This window comes from Haliaeetus albicilla, chromosome 24 (genome assembly GCF_947461875.1).
Source record: "Haliaeetus albicilla chromosome 24, bHalAlb1.1, whole genome shotgun sequence".
Taxonomy (NCBI): Eukaryota; Metazoa; Chordata; class Aves; order Accipitriformes; family Accipitridae; genus Haliaeetus; species Haliaeetus albicilla.
The window spans coordinates 1,606,336-1,630,450 of record NC_091506.1 but is presented as its reverse complement, the minus strand read 5'-3'; the positions used below and the strand labels follow the sequence as shown (position 1 = coordinate 1,630,450).

The 24,115-nt window shown below is 41.4% G+C and overlaps 1 protein-coding gene across 5 annotated transcripts in view; it reads left to right on the top strand.

Annotated features, from left to right (window-relative positions):
- Positions 1 to 24,115, top strand: part of GRM7 (glutamate metabotropic receptor 7) — a 308,873-nt gene that overhangs the window by 156,873 nt on the left and 127,885 nt on the right. For all 5 annotated transcript variants that reach the window (XM_069811772.1, XM_069811770.1, XM_069811773.1 and 2 more), the window contains exons 3-4: positions 7,343 to 7,484; positions 8,377 to 8,531. In XM_069811772.1, the coding sequence (XP_069667873.1) occupies positions 7,343 to 7,484; positions 8,377 to 8,531 (297 nt within the window). The remainder of the gene's footprint in view (positions 1 to 7,342; positions 7,485 to 8,376; positions 8,532 to 24,115) is intronic.

Genomic DNA, 24,115 nt, shown 5'->3' with positions numbered 1-24,115 from the left:
TCTCTATCCCACGTCAATGACATATGAGTGGGATTCCCGTGAAAAAAGTAATCTGATAATCTTTTACAGTGCTTGTGCTGTTGGCACTCACTCCGCAAGCAAATGGATGGGCTCGATGTTGTGTCTCTACAGCACCAGACCTTTTATCACAGCAAGATGAGCGCGTTGGTTATTTCACAGCATTGGATCCATCATGAGGTTGAAAACACAATTTCTCCACCAGAGTGTTGACTTCTCCATTTGTTTTGCAGAGCAGGAATGGGAACCCTGGACAAAAGCCTCCTCTGCACAGAAGCTGTTGTGGGTCCTGAAGGCACCCAGGAGAAGGGCACGTGGGGCTCTTACTTGGGTGGTCTGAGCAGGGTCCCCTGCTACCAGCTTGGCTTTCTCCTTTCTGTTGCTTGAAAGGATCCAGTCCTCCCTCCTAGTGTTAATAGTGAGGAAATAAAGTGCAAAAGGGAAGAAATAAAATAGGCATTTAAAAAGCGCTTTGATAATGAGCCTTGGAAGTATGATTGTTTCACCATGATCATCCTATAGCGATGGCTCCAGCACCTTCTCGGGGTGGGCATCTGAGCAGGCAGCACAACGTGGGTATTTTGGTGTCTGCTTCTGCTCCTGGAGTGTGGCGGGGCTGGGCTTGGTACCTGCGCTTGACCCTCCAGGTAACACTGGGTGCTTTTGTAATGTGAAAATGCCATATGATTCAAGAGGTTGAAGATAGGAAAAATGGGAGCAGAAACTTTTCATTTTTTCATCTTTGTAAAGATTACTGGTTTTGAGATTTTATTTTCTTCTACTTTCTGCTTTTTTGTACTCAAAAAATGTCTTTTATATTATCAGAGTCCAAAACCAACTTCCTAGAATGTCTCAATGCCAGTTTTCATAGCAAAACATTTTTTTTGAGGATACTTGTGAGGCAGAATCTTACATATGTGTTCTGTTGGAAAGGGGGAAAAGAAGAAAGCTGGCATCCTGTGTAGGCATGGAAAGAGTGGGTTTAGTCCATTGTTTCTGACAGTAATTGAACAAACTGAATCCTTCCTATAAGCCAATGCGAAGAAACAGATGTATGATCCCACTTGTTGCACAACTAGTCCTTTTCAGTCTACCATTGCTAACCTGCTCATCTTGCATTTTTCTGATCACCCTTACTGTTCTTTCCTTCACTGAGTTTCAGTGCTGTTTTTTTCTGTTCCTGACTGAGTAGTAGTTGTCTGCAAAAAAAGGAAAAAAAAATTCTGGTGAATACTAATTTGGGGGGAAAATGTGTTTTCGTGCTTCCTAAATCTATTTGTAAACTGAGACTAAATTCAGTCTGCACCTTTGGTCGGAGAGAGTGGGGAAGGAACATGAGGAGGGGAGCTGGGGTTCCCTGTTGTACCTGAGAGCAATTTGCCTTCTGTGCATGGTGGCTTTGATCTCGCTTTTGACGCTGTTCTTTGACTGAAAATCAGCATTGTCTTCTGTTCCAGCTGGGGCTGGTGCAGCTCTGCAGACGGGTGTGGGGACTCTGGCCCGGGGTATCGGTAGGTGATGGCAGGGTCAGGACACTGGGAAGTCTGAGGTACAAGTTCAACACCTCTCTGGGAAAAGAGGAAACTCACATTTTTGGACAACTGTTTTAATCATTGGGTAGGAGGGAGACACCAGAATCTCCTGTGTGGTTCCTCAGTTGTTTCCTCCCACAGGTCCCTAATAATGACTGTTTCCAATTCAGATAAAATGGAGATTTTTGGTTTAGGTGAAATTAATTGCATGGCTTTTTATTTTAATGAGAAAAACTGAAGATCTTACAACAACAAAAAAAGTTTGATCTATAAACTTTTAGTCTGGCAGCCAAACAAAAAAAATCAGGTATTTGTATATCCATAATTGCCAGCATCCTGACCAATACCTTAAGATAAATTTCCTCTGCCTCCAGCATTGCTTAATTAAAACTTCTCCAGAAGCATGTGAGAAAGTAGGCACCATTATAAGGATGAAAGTGAAACTGAACAAGGTTCTTGAGACAGCAACTCTGCTAAAATGAGTCTTGTTAGTGACTTAATGAAGCTCAGAGGGCTCTTCTACTGGAAATAAAATTTTGGGGGGAAATTGTTTTTCACCAGCCAGGGAGAAAGGACCCAACTTCACTTGCATGCTGTTTGTCAAAAAAAATCTGGAGGTGCTGTTAATTTCAGTTGAAATGTTGGCATTTCTGTCTTTTCTCAGAGCGCTGCCAGTGGTTGCAGTGGGGGGAATTTTAATGCCGGGAACAATCCCAAACAATTGGGTCAGTTTGCCAAAGTGGCACAAACCACTGGGAGAACTAGAAGCTGTAAAACCAAATAATTTTCAAGTTATTGTTTGAGGAAATGGTTTGCCTTGTTGTCTTATCCTTTTCATAGATTATTGTGCGTTTTCATGGCTTACTTGCTGGACAAAGGCGCATCTGGAAAAGCTGAACCTACCAGGTCTGCTCCTGGTGTTCCCATCCCGGATTTGATGTTATTACAAAAACATTTGCTGGCAGCAGGGAAGGATGAAAAACATGCCAATGTTAGACTTCTATACATAGCCTAGAAGAGAAAGGATATTGTTTCAAGGGTAGAGCGATATAGAACCGACTGCCTCATCATCATTGTTTTGACCGCCTTTCATATACTGATTCCTGTAAATTTTTAAAATTCCATCATTAAAGGAGTTAAACATTTGCTTGCAGAATTGCTTGAATGATGTATCTTATACATACTACCGTTCACGTCTCTTTTATGCATCTCCAATATCCATTATCTTCATAACGGCCTTCGCACTTGGTTGTAGCATCTCGGTTAGTTACCTGCTCTCTTTGCTCACTAGGCAGAAATAACCATAGCAGACAACGGGAACCCTCTGTAGCCAGCTGGTTTAAAGCGTGGTACTGCTAGTGGGACCAGTCCCCGGGATGCCTGGGAGGCTCCTGGTGCCACGCAGCCTGCAGACCACAGCTGCTGGGCATGTGCGGAACAGCCCCATCTCGTTGGCAGGGTGCAGCATGGGTTCGACTCCCAGACTGCCGTTAATTGCCATAGCAGTTTGTGGGAGCATATGCCACTTCTCCAGTCCGCCAAGGGTAATATATTACTGCAGAAATCCTATGACAAAATCCTTAATTTGCAACTTTCACATCGTTATCGCTGAATTCCCTTGGAGGTTTTTACCTCGGGAGCACTGTGAATTTACCTGACAGTTTAAATACCTGTGCACGTTTCCTATTGTAATAAGAATGCAGAATGAGAATATGAAAGTTAAACTTATTCTATATGTGTCATTTGGGCAATATACACCCAATTTCTTGGTCATCTGTTATTGCTAAGGAATGAAAAATGATGTGTGCCTCTGCCTGCCATGAGGTCCTCTGCCGAGATCAAAACACTTTTATTCAAGCTCATAAGCTTGGATGTAAAGAGAAGCTAATGTGACTAGTATAGTCAGGTGGCTAGGATGGATCACCCTGCTGCTACAGTAAGAGCTTGTGTGCTGATGTCAAATGCTGCCCAGTGTGGACTTGAGCAAAACAAAGCAAATTAGAAAATAATACACGTTGACCCATTTTGGTGCTGGGAGCACATATTAGTCATTTTGTAATAGTGTCACTTCCCTGAAAGAGATACTACCAGTTTAAAATCAGAATATCCATCAACATGTCTGAATTGTATTATCTGGGTCTTGGTCCTCTTGCATCTTACTTCTCTGCGTTTTTTATTTGCCCTCAATCTGCCTTGTATGGCTTTAGCCATTTCTGTTCCTAATGTTGCTTCAGAGAGTGCTTTCTAATGCTCATCACTCCTGCTGTGGTTATATTGAAAATATCGTAGCTACCATACTGTAGATAAAATATTTTGGGTTTAGTCATTGATATTTACCATTTATCCATAATTCCTGCTTACCATTTATCTGTAATTCCTTTGTGCCAGGGATGGCACAAAGCTTAACAGGGTATTATATCATCTGCTCCATTTGGGAAAGCTCTTCTACCCTCCCGGCTGTAAGAGCAGCTCTCCGTCTAGCGTGGGCTAAATGCAAAGTGTCTGACCACCGCACACTTACCATAACTGGCATGCTGAAAGAGGAGCTCTGTCACTTCCCTACACCAGTGGACAGCAGAGAAACTAAGAGCTGACCTCCCAAAGGTAGTAGAAAAATCTGTATCACAAAAGGACCTGAAATCTGCCCTCCCAAATTCCAGGCTGTTTCCTTTCTCCACCCTGGGCCCTTTTTTTCTTTCAAAAACCCGTGGAAATTACATACTTTGAAGCCGTACATTGCATTAGAGGCTTTTTTTCCTCGCTATTGAGAGCCTGGCCACAGCTGTCTCTCTGTCCAAAGATGCTCAGTTCAGCTGTAATCATTATCGACTATAATAAGATTTTTGGCTTCTCCATCCAGGCAATAGAGATTGCATGACCCACACAATAGGTGTAATTATTGTCCGGGTAGGTTGCTGAGCTAGCAGCCTTCCCAACGGTTTTAGCCTTTCTTCCAAGCACCTAAATCATGTAGATCACAATTACTTAATATTAAATACTGATTTTTTTTTAATATTAGTTTTACAACAACAGTGCATCACCTGATCTGAGGGGGGGGTGGTTCTTTTTTTCCCCTGGATACAAGGATTCTTTAATGTAGACAGACTCTTAACTACAGAAATATTCCTGTGCTGGGTGCCAGGTCCGAGAGCCTTTTGCTTCTTTTCTCTCTGCACGCCTGCTGGGTGGTCATTTCTCCATGGTGGAGCTGTGGTATTGGGGGATGAGCACCTGTAAGCATTCTACCGTCCTGATTTAAAAGGCTCTGAAAGTTACTTACTGGTGCACCAAATAGAAATCAGGAGGTGCTGGGGAATACTGCTCTGCGTGCCTGTCTGCTGGTGTCTGGTCTTTGGGGCTGTATCTCCAGCCCTCTTGTGAGAGAGCCCGCTTTTTCTGAATGAAAGCAATGGAGAGCTATGAAGTGTTGCAAAGGATCTTCGCCGCAGCTTCAGATGTGTCTAAATAATGGCTCCATCCAGCACGCGAAAGCCCTGTGGTCTCAACGCTGTAAAATATATCCTCTCCTGTTCTGCTATGTCAAAGTGGGAGGCTCTTGAAAGGACACCGTGGAGGGAATGCATAAATTTTCAAGTGACAAATCTGGGAGCTTTGTAACAGTGTGTGGGTTGGTTTGGTTTTTTTTTTCTTTTCTCTCAGTGATTCTCCAAAGTTGCCATGTCCTTATTTAACAAGAGAAATAGGAGTCTCTCGTGGGAGATTCGAAGTAGCTTGGCTTGGCATGATGGAGTGCCAGGGAGGGCACGGGTACTTTCCAGGAGCAGCTAATAACTTTAAATTCTCCTTAGGCGTGATGCCAGGATGGAGAGATTTTTCCTCAACAGAGACACATGGATGGCTTCCCCTCGATTTCCGGCTGTCTGCTTGGGAGATGCCTTGGCCCTGCTTGCGGAGCAGGAGTCTCAGGCTTAAAACTAGAGCTGGCTGGGGGGGTGTGCGTTAAACCAGCATGTAATCTGTGCCAAGTGGGGCATTTCAGGAAAGCTGGGTAACTCTGCTCATGGATTTGAGTTGATTCTGTCTAATTTTGACTGGGGAAAATAAAAAAAGCATTTTAAAATGTTTAAACCTTTTGAACTTACTAGCAATGTGACTTTCTTTCCTCATTTAAAAATGAGGTTTACTTTTAAAAATCAGTATTGTTTTCTTTTAAAGAAAAAAAGCAGGTTGCCATAATTTCAAGTTGTAATAATTGTAAAACAAAATGAAACAATCTGTGTGATTCAGAGAAAAACTTGGGGGGTCATTATTCTGTTTTATTCTTTCTCAGCCTTTCCTTTTCACCATCTTATTTCTTCCCACTGAAACCAATCTTTTTTTCCCCTGGAGTTTTTGGGTCAGCCAGTACCAACAGACCTGGCTTGACTTCAGGCAACCTCTGTGTCTCAGCTCTCTGTGTCTAAAATAAGGAAAAATGATCCTGACCTACTTTGTAAAGTGCTCAGAGATCTGCAGAAGAGCCACATTTTGCAATTTTAAAACATGCATTTGGTCTTTACGGATGTTCAGTGGTTTTTCTCCAGGTGTTTGTATGGCTGCACTGCCATGGTTTAGGATCACTGCGTTATCTGTTGGCAGACTGCAGGCAGACAGCGTGTGCTGATGGTGGTTAAGCCTCCTCCTCTATGTTCTTTCCCCGAGAACACCTTCTCTATTACTTCATTTAACAGTACTTTTAAATCTGTATTTTGAAGCATATCTGTGAATATCTCCTTCGTCCTGCTGTCTTTTAATTAACTCATCCCTACTGCTGTTTCTTATTATGCATCTCTGATACTTTATTAATTAACACACTGTGCAGTATACTGAGGAAGTTGGTATCTAAGATGCCATAAAAGATGAAAGTGTTTATCACTGAGAAACAAAATAATGAAGGCAAAAGTTGTGTTTTCATCTGCCAACAATGACAAGCAGAATGTCACTGGAAATGTGATTTTTTAATTTTTTTTTTCCCCCTAAAACAAGCTATATAACTATAATATGTGAACTGTGCTAAAAGTGAATATTTCTTTGGTATGGATGTATTTATCACTATTACTGTGTTGATACCATCTTTGCAGTGTTACCTGTGTATTTATGAGAAGTCCAGTTCACAGACATGCACTTTGTCTTGAGGCTTCAATTGCTTGGGCCGCTCCATCCCATTTGGTGATGGGTATTTGACTGAGTAAGGATTTTCTTGAGCAATCTTTGCTTTGCCAATATCTCAACTCCTTTACTGTTCCTATTCCAGATAAGTTGTTTCAGTGGAAGCATTTTCCATCAATACCCTTCAACTTGCAAAATTAAAAAGAATCTCAGCTCTTCACTGAGATAAAGTTTGTGTAATACATTGTAAACATCACTTGCCTTTTAGCCTGTTGTAGTTGTTGGTTTTTTTTTTAAATCAGTTTAAGCTTGTTCGGGTTGTTGTTTCTTTGTTGGTTGTTTTTTGGGGGTTTTTTTGGTTTTTTTTTAATCCCTCTACTGACTGGTTTATTTGTTTATTTTGCTTTTCTATGATATTGGTTTTGCCCATCTGTTTAATCCGTGACCCTACCCAGGCATGCAGACTGTGCGTATCGCAATGAGTGCTCTGTGCAAAAGAAAATATAATTGTACGAATCCCTCAGGAAGCTTGACATGAAGGTTGAGTGCTCTGTAAGGGCAGCGATCAGACTGGAGAGATTCTCTTCCTCACAGGCTCCCCTTCCAGCCACGTGTATTTCCCACTGCCTTTCCTGGGCTCTCCTCTGACATAGTCCTTTTCTTCTTTCTTCTTTCTTTAACAGGTGGGCTCTGCATTGCTCAGTCTCTGAAAATCCCCCAGGATCGCAAGGACAAGACCATCGACTTTGATAAAATTATCAAGCAGCTCCTAGAAACTCCCAATGCCAGGGCCATCGTTATTTTTGCCAATGATGAGGACATAAAGTAAGGATGACTGAGGGAATTATTGATTTGTGCCTGATAGTTATGCAGAAAAGAGAAAGCAAATAAGAATATGAATAATGAAGTGGAAATGTCTGTTGGTAAGAGCAATGGGGGGATGTGGAGTTTACGCTGTGGAGGGTAGCGCCAGGTATGGAGGTGCTGCTGTTGCTGCCCTGGCTCACGTGGTGCTCCAGACCACGCATCGCAGTAGTGGGAGGACGGGAATGTTGATCAAGGTCTGGAGGCTTTTTCTAGCGTAAAGTTACTCAGGCATTGGAAGGCAGACCTGACCTTACCTCTCAAAGAGGCATTAAGAAGATGCCCCTCTCTCCGAGCTCATGCTACTATGTATTACTCATTAATTCAGAGTCTATTTTACAGCAAATGATGGTTACTAGTGATAAAATGTCTTGGATGCTCAATGTTGAACTACATAAGGTGCTCAAGGTTTAACCACTTACAACTCACTCATAAAATAAGATAAAAAATAGTTTAAAAGTGTGACTCTCATTTCTCACTTGCCCATGTCCCATATTCTCTGTCCAGAATTTTAAATTAGCTTAAAATTGTGATGGTACTGTCAATTGCTGAGAGGCTCAGTTCTACAAAACGAGGCACAGACAAGTTAGGATAAAGTTTCAGTAAAGTCAGTGGCAAAACTATACATTTTAGTGGAATCAGTATTTCAGTCTTAGTATATAGGGTGAATTAAGAGAGAGGTCCAATCTGTGCTGCATAGATCATGATATGGTGTGTTGCAAAATTCCTGAGCTCTGTTGGTTACAGGAATATGCTATTTCTCTTCATTCTGTTCATTGCGACACACCATTTTCCCCAAGAAATTATATGTTTAAATGGAATTAATTTGTGATCATAATGTTCTTTTCTGCAGGCAAATCCTTGCAGCCGCTAAGAGGGCAGATCAAGTTGGTCATTTCCTATGGGTGGGCTCGGACACGTGGGGCTCCAAGGTGAGCCCGTTACTTCAGCAGGAGGATGTTGCTGAGGGAGCCATCACCATCCTGCCCAAGCGAGCCACCATAGAGGGTAAGAGCTCTCTTCTGCTTGCCTCTCGCTCTCCTGCTTCCTGAAACACTGGTAGTACAAAATTAATCGCCCATAATTTTTTCTTATATGTGTTTTCTGAATAAATATGTACAGACATACAAAGAGTATAAAGGACATTAAGTAAGTCTTCATGTCCTGAAATTTTCCTAAATGTCTGTGTTCCTCATCTGAAAACTATACGTTATTTCCACAGTTGAGAAGCTACCGGCAGTTATTTATTAAAGGCACGATTTCAGAGCTTATATTAAGCTGTGGTGATATGACAGGGCCTTTATCACTTAATAGAAAGTAAACCAAAATGATCTTAACATATCATGTATATACACAGGAAGAGAAAATCTTTTGCAATTTATGCATTATCTCTGAAGCAGTGGATAAGTTTTCTACTGAAGAAGTAAAAATTCATTTTTAAATCAGCAGTTTCCATTTAAACTTAGCTTAACTTTCATTTCATTCAGATCGAGCACTGGATTTATTTATACATATTGCTTGTGTGCTTCACAAATATATGTACTTGTACATATGCATGTGTATTTAAAAATTATGGGAAACTTTTTTTACATAATCCCTTCTTTCTCAACATTTCTTTGTGTTCTGAAGTGTTTGTTGTCTGATCTTTCCTCAATTTGTTATCCCTTTTGTCTGTATAGATGCTTAACTATCCAGATAGCTTCCTCTGGGCAAACCAAACTCATCGATTAGAGTCTCTATAATATGTGTTCTCTATAATATGAAAAGTGCTTTACAAGGGAGACACTGAGTAAAGAAAATAAGCTCCTCAGCTGGAACATGGCATTGTGTCGGGCAGGGTCTCCAAAGACTCCTTGAACATGTTGCCCACATTAAAATAGGCTCTGGTGTCTTCACTCATTGGAAAACCAAATATTTGCATTCATTTTTACTGTGTCTGTACCTCATTAGTTATTCTTCTCAAGTATATAATATGCTTCATCCTTTTACATTTTTTAAACCCTGGAGGCGTTTTCACATGTTATTTCTCCATAAATACGTAAAGTTGATAGACAGTGAAGTGTTTTGTTTCTGAAAACCAGGATATTTTAATAATCTTTTCATACTGTCTGTATTCGTCCCTGAGGGTTTTTGACACAGAAACAAAAAGTCTGCCAACAGTACACAGAAATAAAAACTTTCTAAGTTTGTTTGTTTTAAAATATTTTCCTTCTATAATACACATTGGACATAATGAGAAACATGAAGTTTGCCTTTGGACACAATAAGCGACAATAGCAGAGTGGAAGGGTTCAGGTATAGAAAGGCAGTTAAATAACAGTTACAAATATCAGCATATTTAGAGTATCTGTATGTCCATTGAGCCCACAAATATCTTCTTATTCAGTGACTGTATTAGCCTATTGCCTGAAAGTTGGCTAGTTGCATTTTGCACTTGTAGTCACGTAGATTGCATGATTACTTGTTTGTGATGCTTAAATTATATTTTGCCTAGATATATAATCGTGTTCATTCTTCAGGAGCAGCTGCCATACAGCAGATACATATTTTTAGGTCCGTGAGTTGCATGTTACTTTCCGGGAAGGGAAAAGCACTCAGCCAGAAGTAGGTACTGTACTTGGTATGAAAGGAGAGGCAGAGCAAAGTGTCCCAGAATAGCAGTTGCACTGTCAATAGCAAATGTTTCCTGGCTGCTCTGTGACCGCTCAGAAAGGTTGAGGCTGGTTCTTACCTTTTTCAATCCCGTTCATCCATCCCTAATTGTCATCTGTATCTGCCATCTGCTTAGTCCTGTTAGGAGGAAGAGTAAAGGGATGGTTAAGAGCGCAGAGCAAATTCCCATTCTCCTGAAGCAGTTTTCCAGAACTCAACATTTCCCCTTTCAGACTGATCCCGTTTCTGTTTCATCCACTATGAGAAACATCCAGTGAAATCTGTTACTTACAGAAGTAAGTAATCCTTAGGTATTAGCATTTCTTTGCTTAGTGAGGCTGTTATCCGTATGGATTGTCTGCCTTTCTTGCATTTAGACTGCTGTATGTTGGTTTGTTTTTCTTTCTGTCGTTGTAGTAATTTCATTTGGCTATGAATCCAAGGGAACTGGAAACAGACATTTTAATGTTCTTCTTTTATCATCCAGCAATGAACATCTGCTTCCTAAAATTTAGTAATGCATTTCTTTTGATGAAGACATAAAATAAATGAAATAAGAAGCCTTGATTTTTCCCTATAAATTGATGGAAACAGACTAAATGAGCAGAATGGAACTCAATTTGCCCCGAAGGACCATGTCTTGAGCAGTATCCCAGCCTCGCAGTCTCCTTTTTGTGCGGTGCTGTGCAGCAGTGCTGCCGCCTGCCCCTGCGGCTCACAGGCTCCAGGTCAAGGCAACAGTTAAGCACCAACTTAATTCCCGCTGGATTTGGTGCGAACTTCTTTATTAGTCATGAATGAGGGGGTTGCCCTTATTTTGCTCCTCAAGAGCATCTTCCTTTTTTTTTTTTTTCCCTTTCCTTTTATCACTGTGTTAAATGGTATTTGTAATATGTTAGAAAAAGATTCCTAACAAACTTCACTGGAAACAGAGACCACCGCAGGTCCCACACCTTAACCTGAAATATGTGATACTCCTAGCCTCCTCTCACGCTTCAGGGAGAAATGTTAGGCTAATAAGCCAAGAAATGTTAAATTGCATTGAAAATTAATGTGCCTGCATGTTCAAGTGTACATGGTACACTTTGGATTATCAGATTTTTTTTATGCCTGTAAAGCTCTTGGTCCTGTAAGTCATAAACTGAAAAAATCATTATATAGAAAAAGGCATTTTTCAAATAACTCTTCTCCCCTAGCTGTGATTCTTCAATTCAACATACAGATGTGAAACACAGGTGTGTTGGTGTGTTTACACCTATATGTGTATATACCATTTGAAGTTCCTATTTTTGGTAACAGTGGGAATATCGCAGCAGGCTCTGACTCCAGCGGGAGTCTAAAGCGCTCAGTTTCTTGTAGAATCAGGCCCCAGATACGCAGTTATTTGTCTTGATACTTGATGTCACTCTTGGGACAAAATTTTCTTTGCCATAGTCCCATGGGGTGATTTAGGAAATCATTACATGAACTGAATTCATTCATCTTAAGTCAGTCTTAATATAGCCCGATTGTGTTTGATGTAATTATGCTGAAAGGATGAAGTCGCATCTTATTTGCATAATGGCAGTAGACAGTGAGCCAGAGGAAGCGCACACTTAAATAGTAATCACTTCACGAAAACTTGTGTTTGAAACAAGCTCCATAGCCAACTTAACCAAGTAGCAAAGAAGTTGAAAGGCTTTGAGAGGCTTTCAGGGCAAAAGAGCAGAATGTATTTATTTTTAGAACAAGTATGGCAGCAGAATATTGTATTCTGGCTATTGTTACTTTGAACTCTTCTAAAACAAAGCTGTCATGGTGTGTCCTCATGCTCACAGAAGACTACTAAAACTTCAGCCCAGTCCTGAAACTCAGCGTATGCTCCGAGGAACAAACACAGTGTTGCATTGCAGAACTGCAAGTACCTGTGCTTATGGATGTAAGAGTTTGAAGTCATATGCCTTATTTTGAATAGTCTTTTACTCAGAGTATATCCTTGTCACATTTTTGTGAAAAGGTGTAATGTAACCACAGAGTGAGTGTTAGTACTGGAAGATAAGAACTGAACAGTTTAAACAACAGAAGAAAGATGTGTTTTCTAATTAAAGTTTTAATGGGATGTAGTAGTAGTAGTAGTAGTATATTCATTTTACAGTAATACAGAAATGATGAACATCTGTGGTTCTGCATGCATTTGACATACATTAAACCAGCAACACAACAGAACAAAATCTGCAGAAAATCTTTCTTCTCCATAATGCGCTTGGTGGGATTTTACCTACTGCTGCTTTGTTCCCCAGAAACCTTTCTTCTTCTTCATTGTCCTGAATAGAAAGATAAACTTTGCACATGGGAGAGATTCCTGTATCAGTTTGGTGTTGAAGAACAGAAAGAGTGCCCAGCTAATCATGGGGAGGGTGAAATGCCGCGAAGAGGAGCGAGTGTGAGCTGCAGGAAGATTTCAGGCAAGAAAAAGCAGGCTATTACGGAGTCATTATGCGATCAGGATCGTGGTAAAAATAGGAGATGTTGAGGCAAGTATAACAAGTCCCCAAAATTTCAAGTGCCAGAGGGAAAATGGAAGCACAGTGGAAAATGAAAAGAAAGGTTGACACTTCAGAAAAACAGTGTTTTGTTCTTGCAGTTCAGCTGAGCTACTTGCCTTCAGACTAGCAAATTACTGTACATGGTTGTCTTTTCCTTAGGCAGTGACAGTCTGAGAGAAAGTTGTTCATTTGTTGCAGTTTTCATTTGAAGTCCCAGAAGCTTTGTAGACCATCCAAACCAGCAAGAAACAAAATATGGAAACACTCCGTAGATTCTCGTGGGTTGGACCGTCATTCCAGCTGCGGAGTTCCCCAAGTGAGGACTGGGATGAACTGCAACCCTGTTTCTTTGTAGATGGAAATGAATTCTTCCACGCTAATCTCTTTAAACACAAACTGACCTTTAAGTATTCCACTGCCACTTCACCTCTTCAGGTTTCAGTAGGTTTAATAAACTTCAGAGCATTTCCTCCTCTTGTTATCACTATTGTACCCAAATCTAATTATATGCTTTAACTGCCTGGGGTAGCTCTCTTTATTACACCATATAGCTGTATATAAGTTACCTAGATCACCCTCTGATTAAAGATGATAATACTACTGGTCCAGACATCAATTCCAGTTCTCCCTAGCAGGGAGTTTCAAAGTCAGGAGTTCCTAAATCCCTTCCCTGGAGGAGAAGCAGATGTTTCTGCCAGTGATAAGAGGATACCTGTGGCATGAGAGATCAAAAAGCCTGATCTTTTTGGAGCAGGTTTATGCAGTACTTGCTGAATTCAGTACAGAAAGCTGTAAGACAGTGCATGTGCAGAAGATTCTCAAGTCCGAGGAATGGAGTCAGGCCAGGTGGTCTTGGGTTTTGGAATAAGTGTCTTTCCCCTTTTTGTTTTTTTCTTTCCCATTTTTTCTTCTAATCTAAGCAACATCTACACTTCAGATTTTAAATTTGCTTATATCAGTCTGTAGTATCTATTCAGATTAAAAATGGCTCATTAAACTCCTTCAGGAGTGTGGCTGTAGAGAGCAGGCATGGTAGGTAGAACAAGAACATTCAAGATCTTGGTTGGACCTTTGAAAGGTGGCTACAGCTCTCTGCATGGCAGCCCAGTGATACATTTTTATCAAATGCAGTGTCACAGCTGAAATGAGGAAATAAGCAGCCTTATTTCTGCAAAAATATTCCTATCGTGCAACTCCAAGATTTATCCTTCCACCGTTGGTCCCATGCAGACCCCGGATGAGGTGCTCAGAGCTTGCCTGGGCATCGCAGTCAAGGTGGCATCCCTGGGCTTCCCCTCCAGCCTCTCACTCAAGGCTTAGCACAGGAAGAACTAATACCTGGTAAGTCCTTGTTAATACCTGTTAGAATCTTCTTAAGCCCCACATCTGAAGTAATGAAAACTAGTATTTTAAAGAGACAGTAGTGATTTTGGATGCTCTTTTGTAATCTACCCAGTCTGATACACTGAGGTTTGCAGGATCTGTAGAAAATATTGAACACCTTTTTAGGAAATAAGAATCATTCAAAAGACCAAGAGGTAGGACTAGAACAGAGATAACTAATTTCTGAAAATCACAGCCATATTTTTAAAGAGTCCAAATGCCTCCAGTAGCTCTTAAAAAGTTTCAAAAATAAATATATATAATTTCCATGAACTAAAAATGTCTCAGTTCAGGGATATCTTAGAAATTATTTTCCTCTTAATCTCAACTGTAAAGAAGATGAACAACTATCTGTTTACCTCTTGCTTTCTGTTGTTCCTATGCCTCTTTTCTGTGCGAAAATTTTCGAATTAGGCTGTTATACTGTGGTTCATGTTGTTAGCAGCCATGCTACTGACTTAGCACTTTCAGATATCTGGTTTTTCCTCTAACTTTTTTCTTTCAAAATAGTCTTCCTTATCTTTCTTACTTACATGTGATCTGTTTTCATGAACACCAGCTCACAGGGAAATGAAACCAAGGAGAGGAACCACTGTAAGAGAAATAGAGAGGCTAAAATATATATATGATGTTAATTATTTTGAAAGTCTGGCAAAATGCTTTGCCAATGAGGAAATAAATATTCTTTATGGTCTAAGTTCAGAATTTGATGCAACTAAACAATGGGATTCAACTAGATTTGATTAATGATTCAATACCAGCAAGCTATGGATGTGGCCAAGGTTTGCAGTCCCATGAAGCTCTCAGCTATAAGGTTAAAGGATGGCTCAAATTCAGCACAAGGAAGTGCATAGCTATTTAAAAAAAACCAGAAGCATTGCAAGTGCTGTAAACCTACATAACTGTCCTTGAATTTTTCAGTTGTTTTCCTTCCAAATAGGTGGTGAATCATGTTTTTAATATTTTGTTTTTATTTCCAACAAGAGTTGATTTGCTTCTTTTTTGGTTAGATGGTATTAAACCCCAGAAAAAAACAATGAAAGGCTAGTGATTTAAGAAAAAATTAGAATGAAATTATATCTCACTCTTTAGTGGCTCTCAAATATTTTACCTTCCCATCCCCAGTCAAGCAAAGGAGCTCAGGATTCATTTTCCTCTGTGTTAAGAGAGAGTATTGAATTTTATCCAACGTTAATAAATACAGGCACTCTGTTCTGTGTCTTGCTATGGCTGCATTTACCTCAGGATGTTTCTCTGGGAAAGATGTGCTTTGTGTAGCACTTACCCACCTCCTCCCTGAACAGAACAGAACAGAACAGCCTTATATCTCATAATAATATTTGTAAAATTATCAGGTTTGGATTCTTTTTGTTTACAGCCTGGTTCAGAGTCTTCTACAGTGGTCTGTTGTTCTCAGGTTTTTTCTCTGTGTCCCTGGGGCACGAGTGTGTGCTTTTAAGAGAGTAAGCGAGATGGAAAGATCTGGCTTGGGGGGTTTGGTTCATGCCGAGCCGCAGGGCTGCTGGGGCCAGGGGATCGCTGCAGCCTCGCCATAGCAGAGCCCATGGACACCAAAAGCCAGAGGGGACACCCATCATAAGGGAAAAATGTAAAAGGAGGTAGCACAGATCATCACTCCCAGAATTTACTCATTCTTCCCATTACTGCCCCTGAATTTTCCTCTCATCTCCTTGCCACCTGACCTGTTTTGCTTTCTGCGCTGCTGGAAAGGCTTCGGTGTCAATGGATTTGTTCTTCCTCGGCACCTCCAGGCTGGCTGTTTGAGAGCCGTGGGACCAGCTCAGCAATCTTCCCTTCCCTGCATGGCCAGCAGCGGGCTCCAGCGCCTGGGAAGGGGGCACACGAGCGCGATCATCTCTGGTTTCTGGGGTTTTACATAGTGTAATTACAACCAACAACAATCAGGAAATACACTTCAAGGTTGTTTGTGTCAGTAGCTTGACAGAGCGACTCTGGTTTTGACACTATCTCTTACAAGCAAAGTTTGCATGAAGGACTATATATCTAAACATTTATTTGCATTTTTTCAACCATGAGTAAATTGTCTTTAGCAACTTTGGAATTAAAATGCTAAGGGTGTTGTGTGCTCATGTTATTAAGTAAGTAAATACAGAAATGTATCATCTGTTAAGATACGTTTGTTGTTTCATCCTATACATTTTGTCAAAAAGATGCTTTCAATTGGAACTTCATATTTTTTATAGAAAACCTGTTAGCTGGCCAGCTGCAGATGAAGGAAGAATTTCCCTTTTTGTTCTTCTATATCAGTCACGCAGTGTTTAAAGTCATTCTACCCACAAACTTGTTGGGAATGTATCTTTCCCAGTGCTGATGAAGCCGTTAATTGAATTTAAATTAATACCGCGGTTACCTGGGAATCCAAGACACACTCACAGCCTTGAAAAGTTTATTGCGTATCGATTCCAGCTGGTTGAAAAGCCACTCTTGGGAGTTAAGATTAGCTTTGATTCCTCCTGGCTTAGTGCTGAATCTCCTTGCCTCTTGCCTGTGTATGTACGGACTCATGCTACAGGAGTGCAGCGTGCAAGGACGGACGGACGGACGCGTGCACCGGACCGGGCGGTGGGCTGCGCTGAGCACTGCCGAGGTGAGCGTGCTTTAGCTGGGGTGCTTAGTGAGCCAGGCGTCACACCTTGCCTGTCTTGTACGCTCTTTCGTGGGCTGCTGGTTTGAAGCTTCATGATGAAAAGTGTGGTGCGGTTAAATGTTGGCTTAAATACTTCTGCACGGTGCTGCCCAGTCTCCTGAGATCAATCGATATGGTAATGCTGGTGAGATCAATCGATATGGTAATGCTGGAGATTCGGGCAAACAGGCTCTATTCCCTGACTGTCGGCAGAAACTGTACATTCGCTGTGGTGTTGCAGTAGTGATGCAGTGCTTAACATTAAAGGGTTGAAGCGAAGGCTTTGGGGAGAGGTTTAGGAAGTTCAGAGACAGTAGCTTAAGGGTGTCATTATTTTTTAATATGCAGCTATAGAGAAGTTAAGAAACACAATTTTTGTAAAGTTTCAAATTAATGTTATTTTTGTAGTTTTCTTTCAAGGCATTGAAAGAATGCCTTGACGAAGGCATTGAAGCCTCTGGGGTTTTTTCTTTTGTTTAAGATTCCCTGTAAGTGTTAGTCACTGAGAAATACAGTCTCAGCTGTAACCACTGTTCTGCTGCAGACTCAAAGGCAGTGCCCCATAGCGCTCCAAACCTGAGCTCCCGTGAGACAATGTGTTTAGAAAAAACACATAGCATTGCAACTCAAAATGTAAACTTCTACATCATTTCAGTGTAGAATTTTGCTAAAGTTACACATCTGGCTGTTTTGTGGTGTTCAATTATTGGAGTTCTTTTGGGGTTTCTTAGACAGTTTGAAGGTGTGATCTTTTTAGAGTATTAAAGAGAGTTATATGCCACTGCTCAGTGCCAGACACAGCTCATAACCACAACAGCATTAACAAGAAATTTTATCTCGAATGAGGTTTGAACCAGTACTTTTTCAAATGGCATTGCTGCTTCATAGCAAAGAAATTAGGTAGAAAGCTCTAATTGGACCATAAAGAACCACTGTAAAACAAAGATTTAGGGAGCTTTCTCTTTGGCCCCTGGAAATGAAATAAACTGCTGGCCCAACCTACAAGAGACCTGGCTTGCTCAAAATGGAGGTACTTCTCTGATGGGAGCCAGCTGTTTTTCATTCTGTGGGTATACATGTCTCTCGCTATTTCTGTGTTTTGTGTATTGCTCCCAGGGCTTATGTTGGCATTTTCTCTTTGATATTCATATTTAACTGTTATCTCAGGACACTGGAGTGGGTGGTTGTTTTGAGAGAGGGAGATGTGTACACACACACACACACACACACAAACTAGAATGGTTGATGCTGTAAGAAGAGATAATTCACAGAACAATATTTAGCTATTGATCACTGTTCAGATATATCATCAGTGGTCTTTGTTTTGGAATACCCTGAATTGCATCTTCTGAAGAGCAATTTGCCTCTCAATGATCTAGCACTGAAGTTATCTGAGCTGTCTGTTGGACACATTTGGGCAGAGTATTTCCATCCAGAAAGGAAGAATTTTATTTTTAGAAAGCCTGCTATCTTTGTGTGCCAGCTCCTGATCTGCATGTGATCTGGTAGGAACCTCCAAGCCTTCCTCTGCAGGTCTGCTCTGCGCAGAAGGCGGTAGTGGGTATCCGTGATTAGAGAGGCCTCACGGGGGAGCGTTTCTTCCTCCACACAGCAGACAGCCATATGCTGCTTTCCAGTGTTTTTGCAAGGCAGCAGAGCCAAGGGCAGCTTGGGCTGGCAACCAAACTTCCCATCCTTGCGAGGGGTGTTCGGCAACATGTGGATAGCACGCAGCAAGCGTATGAAGAAGGCAAATGACTGTTTCCTATGCAACCCCCTCAGACTAGGAAATCCTAGTGTTTTCTGGTGCTGTCAGTCTTTGCTTCTGTGCAGAGATTCAAGCCTCATTTGTTCATAGGAATTCATTTTCTGTTTGTTAGTAATATTGGCAGGATTTCCAGGATCTGGGGAGCGATGAAGCTCAGGGGACCTCACCGGACCCCGCATGAGTGAGCCCCTTCTGGGCCACTGAAGCAGAGGTGGCTCACGGAGAATTATAACAAATAATGTCTTACTTTGGCACGCTCTTTAGTCATAGAAACAGAAGTCAAGAAAAGATTCTGCCACCTTCTCCCACTCCCTCAGAGCAGTACTGGCACCAATACCACGCCAAGCACAGCACCGGTTATTGCGTTTGCCTCCGTAACTCAACTGGCCGAGGCAGGGAGCTGAGAGGATGTTCTAGCACCGAGCTGAGAGCACGAGCGGTTTCATGGCTGAAACAAAGGAGCAGGAGAAGGGAATTAGGGAGGGTGGGCGGTGAGGTGTTCCCGTAGTCCATCTGAAGCATCACACCCTACGTCTGCCAGCATGGCAGGGTCCAGATCTGGGGCTGCTTCTGTGGGGATGGGGAGGGAGAGGGAAGAGCTCCCCTCTGCCCTTTGTGTAAGAGTTGCTCTTCCCTGATATTTGTTACACTGTAATTTAAGAGGTTAACACATTTTTCTACTTCACAGGAAGTATATTGGCAGAGTATTTGTCTTGCCATTTATATTTCAGGTATTCTTCATGTAAAAAAGGGATTGCAGGAGCTTTCTGAAATAAACTGTTCCTGCTTTAGGTAAAAATAGCCATGAATGGTTGCAAATATCTAGTTTTAGAAATGCTGTTCTGCAGGAGGCCTGAGAACCACATATTGTTCCTAATGGAACAGATAATTTTTCATCTCTGATATACTGCTTTGGCAAAGCAGAAAGAGTTTAATATAGTAGGTAGCATTTCCAGTCCAGTGTCTGGTGGACTGCCCATAGGTGTTGCAAAATAGGCAATAAACACTTACTTGAGCAGATGGACTGATGGTCTCTCTCAATGTTTGTTCACATTTGTGACAAATTTGGGCTCAAGAAAGAGCTCTGACTAAGGACTTTGGGATTAGGTCCATGGATACTAGGTGACCATTTTCCCTTTACAGTTATTACAGTGTTTTAACTTGGGAAGCTTCAGACACCGAAATTGGGGGCAGTGAAACACAGAATACAAATACAACCTTCTTGTGCCATAAGGTGATGAAGAAATAAAAGGTTCAGTCAAGAGTCTTTTCTATGAGGGTTATTCTTTGCAACAAGAATTTAAAATAACATTAATACATTAGAAATTAAAATGAAAGAAACAAGATCCCCCTGCCATCTGCTAAGTAAATACCAGTGTAGCCCATCGGAGCAGCATCTGTGCAGGGAGAGGCAGCAGCCGAGCTGGAAAGCACGTGCTGCTCCTCCCGGCGCTGGGAGCACCTCCCGTAGCATCAGCAGCCGGCACCTTCGTATGGGGCTCGTCTCGGTCGTGGAACCGGGCAGGTTCCTGTGTGGTAGCAAAGAGGAGCTGAGATGCCTTGAACCTGCGCTGCCAGCTGAACCTCACAGCATCCAGGAGGCTTGCTTTGTTGTTTGTTGGGTCTCATGTAATTTCTGTGCTGGTCATGCCCTTCCCCACCAGCTGCCTGGAGGAAGAGAGGGCAAGTGTGTATGTTCAGCACTCCTCACTTTTGCTCCTCCAAGAAACTGCACGTATTTTATCAGAAATGTCTATTAAATCTCATGTGTAATTCGTTCATGTATATTAAATCCTCTACCAAGATAACTTTGGCTCTAATATATTTGCAGTAACATTATTTCCATTCTGCTTTGTTTAAATTCATACCTCTGAATATTTCTTTACCTTATGAACTATTCCATTACTCTTTACAAATGCTAATAAGTGTTAACTTGTCTAATATTTCTTTTCCTCTTTGGGGTCAGTTTTTCTCTGTCTTTCAAAGAAATTGAAAGCATAAGTTCCTAAATTAACACAAGAAATTTTTTTCTTATGGTATTTCTGACTCGGTAACTATAATCTAGAAAGTTTCTCTCTCTAGACCACTTAAAATTAGTCTCTGAAATCCTCTATGACTTACTTGTTCTTTCTTGTATTTAGCAAGCCAGAAAAGAAATACTACTTCACAATCTCTCAGTCAAAGCAAAAAATAAAAAATTTTGAGGCTTTTCTTAGAGTAAAATGCAAGCATGGCATCCCTGTTTGCAAGTAGCAAATTAATATGCCTACGTTATACATGAAAAATGTGTTCACTGTAAGTATTATGTATCTGTGTTTTTCTGCCTGAGTAGCTATTGATTACCATCCTAGTTCTTGCCATGGGGATTTGGAGCATCCCGGGAAAGATCTCTGCAGGCTCCAGCTTCTCCGCTTCTGGGGCTCCACACACACAAACGCACATGAATTGCGTGTTTCTGAAATGGGCTGAGCTCCACTGGGTAAGACAAGTTTAGACACAAAAATGAATGTGCTAATTTTAGGAAGTGGACAGAGATTTAAAAGGGTTTTCTTGTTTGTTTGATTTTTTTTTTTTTTTCGTTTTAGTTTGCATTGTTAATACTTGAATGATTATAGGCTTTTGAAAGTAATAGTTTAGGAAATAATACATGTAATAATACACATAATTTCCTTAAGGATGATACAATGAATGCTAAAGTGCCCACTTCACTCATGCTGGGTTTGCAGATCTGCTTCGGGAATGTGTTTTCATTTTGTTGAGTGACTGCATGACAACAAAGGAAATGGAAAATAATTTAGAAAAAAAATCCTCAGTGTATTCACATATGCTAGCTCTTTACTAAAGTGAAGCAGGAGTCAATAGATTAATGATCGTGATCTCCTGGTAATAATAATAAAACCAACCTTTTTGTCTCATAGTTAAAATATCACTGTAGGATGGTGAAGAACTTTGTGTTTGCAAGTCAAGATATCCCTCTGTGCAGTTTAAGGTAATATGTCTTGAAAGTGTAGTTCAGTCTTTGCTTCAGTTACACGACATGGTCCATCTGGAAATTAATTCATTTATTCATGTTAACACAGCTGTAATGCAACTACCGTACTCCAGTTTGCCTCTGAGCCTGCTGCTCCACTTCTGAGTCTGGGGCTGGAAGGTGATGAAGGATGTGGTTGTGGGAAACACCTGCTTGCTGTGAGATGATGTGAGATGGAGAGCTTCTGGTCAAGGTGTCACACTGCCTCTGACCACCCTCAACCTACTACTAAAATTAGGGGAAAGAAAGAAAAAGCTCTAGAAGAGAAAGCCCAGGCTGGGTGTCTGAGACTTCAGCGCTCGCTAATCCCCCGCAAGGAGCTTTCAGCTGATTTCTGTTCGCCCTCTCTTTCTGCTGCTCCCTCCCAGGCTCCTGTCCGACACTGCCCCTGGGAAGTTGCAGCGCTGAGGAATTTTCAGCTGCTTTGCTTTTACAGTGCATTTTGGAGCATCTCTGCCCAGCAACACAGCACTGCACTGCTGCCCTCAGCAAGGAAGGCTTGCCAGGGACGCCAAGCACTGTGCATGCTGGGAGATGGGGCAAATTAACTGACATTTTCTCTGCTAGAAAACTTCCATTTTCTTTGGGTGACGGGGGTTTGGGAGAGCAGGAGCTGTTGGTGCAGCCCAAGCCCAGGTGCTGTGTGTCTGCTCCCGCTGCCGGCTGAGCCACCCCTGTGCTGCTATTCCCTGCAGCAGCAACTGCTTTTTGCAGAGTCAAAAGCCATTATTCTCTATTTACAATTCATGCATATGCACAGTTAAGTGGGCCAGGAGCTCCCATATACACCTGGCATCAAGCTGCAGTCAACCAAAGCTTTTGACACTTGTAGTCTTTCCTCCCTCTTAACTAAGTTAGGACACAATTAATAATGTGATTAATCATGCAAGCTATTTAACAAAGAAGGGCCAGGCAAACTAAAGGTTTCTACTAATGCAATATATAAAAATGCAGGGAGTGGGGGGCAGGGGGAAAAAACCCCTCATACAGCGCTCTCCATTCTGCTGGTGGTTCAGCAATAGCTCATTGTGCATGGTCCTGATGTATTGGTATATCTCACCTTCCAAAAAGTAATTGCGTTAGAATTTGTAAGAATGATGTATGAAGCAAGTGAGTAGCCTCAAATTGATTATTGCTACTGAAAAGAGAATGGTGTAATTGCTTGTGAATAATGATTAAGCCTAATTAGAGTCAGTGTTTGCTATGACACTGATAATAGCCACCTGTAGCACCTAGGCTTCAATATATTCTCCATGACTAGGTATGGTGCCAGCATCTTTGCTTCTCTCCACTGAGTAGGATAGATGAGGTTCTTGGCTTTCTTCCAGTATGGTATGTACATGAACATCTGTGATGCAGTAAGCTCCCACAGATATTCTGAAGTGAAACTAAGCTTTTATTTCTATTTCTCTCTCTAATTTCTTTCCTGGGGTACTTACAGTGGTTAACCTATTCAAAGTAGCTCTCAGTTACCCTTGTGATGAGGAACTACTTTTAATCTTTGCTTTCAAGTTTAGTCTGTGTTTCTCAGTTTAATTACCACTTCACGTAGCATAAATTTCTAGAGATAAATAGTTTAGGATCTAATGGAAGGAGTGGCTAATGACATCTGGAAGTTATTGGCATCCCTTCTGTTCTTCAACATAGGTGTGCTGAGGCTGCCACATAGGCTTTGTTGCAAAAGATATTTGCATGGAAAGAGTCTGCTCTCTGGCTTCATCCTTTGGCTTGTAATGTTTATGGTTCTGTGATGGTTACGGCCTGCTGCTGTGTAAAGGAGTCAAGGACAACAGGAAAATGATTGGGGTAATGTGGAAAGAAAGGTGTCAAAGATAGGGGGATTTGTGTTAGTATCGGTACTGATGCACAGCTGAGGCATTGGGTTAAAGGGAAGCAAAATCTGTGGGGTGACTGCTTCCGAGCAGGAGGTCTGAGTGACCACGCGGGTGGTGATGGCACTCGTGAATGTTTGGTGTTTGTGGCTGGAAACGGCTTCTGAAACTTTCCAGCTGCCATAAGCAATCACTTAAGTCAGAAACTAAATAGTGAAATAGCCTCTTTGCAAAGTTGTGGGGGGTTTTGGGTTTGGGTTTGGTTTTGCTTTTGTTTTCTGGAGATCTAGTGGATTTATTGGGCCAAAGCTAGGAAGAAATGAAGCCAGGTTAGCCGGGAGCGCATCTCTGCACCTGGCTGATGGCGTGGGTTTTTTGTCTAGTGAGACAGCATCAGGCTGGCAGGGGCTAGGGACCGCTCTGCTGCACTATCAGATACATGAACCAGAGCACTTCAGAGACCCAAGTCTGTCTTATAGTAATTTTCAGTGACGTAATACTACTTCAGACATTTACGTTTCTCATACTTTGTTAAAGTTTGCATTAAGCAGTTCACTTACATGGGGCCAAGTACAAAGTTTAATACAATACTGAAGCAACTTTAATTTGTGGAATTAAATTGGTGTGCTTTATTTAAAAAAAAAAAAAAAATCTAAACTACACCTGAACTCTTTTTTAAGGTCTCTTTAGAATTTTAATCATGTTTTTAGCTTTGGCAGTTATTTAAAATGCT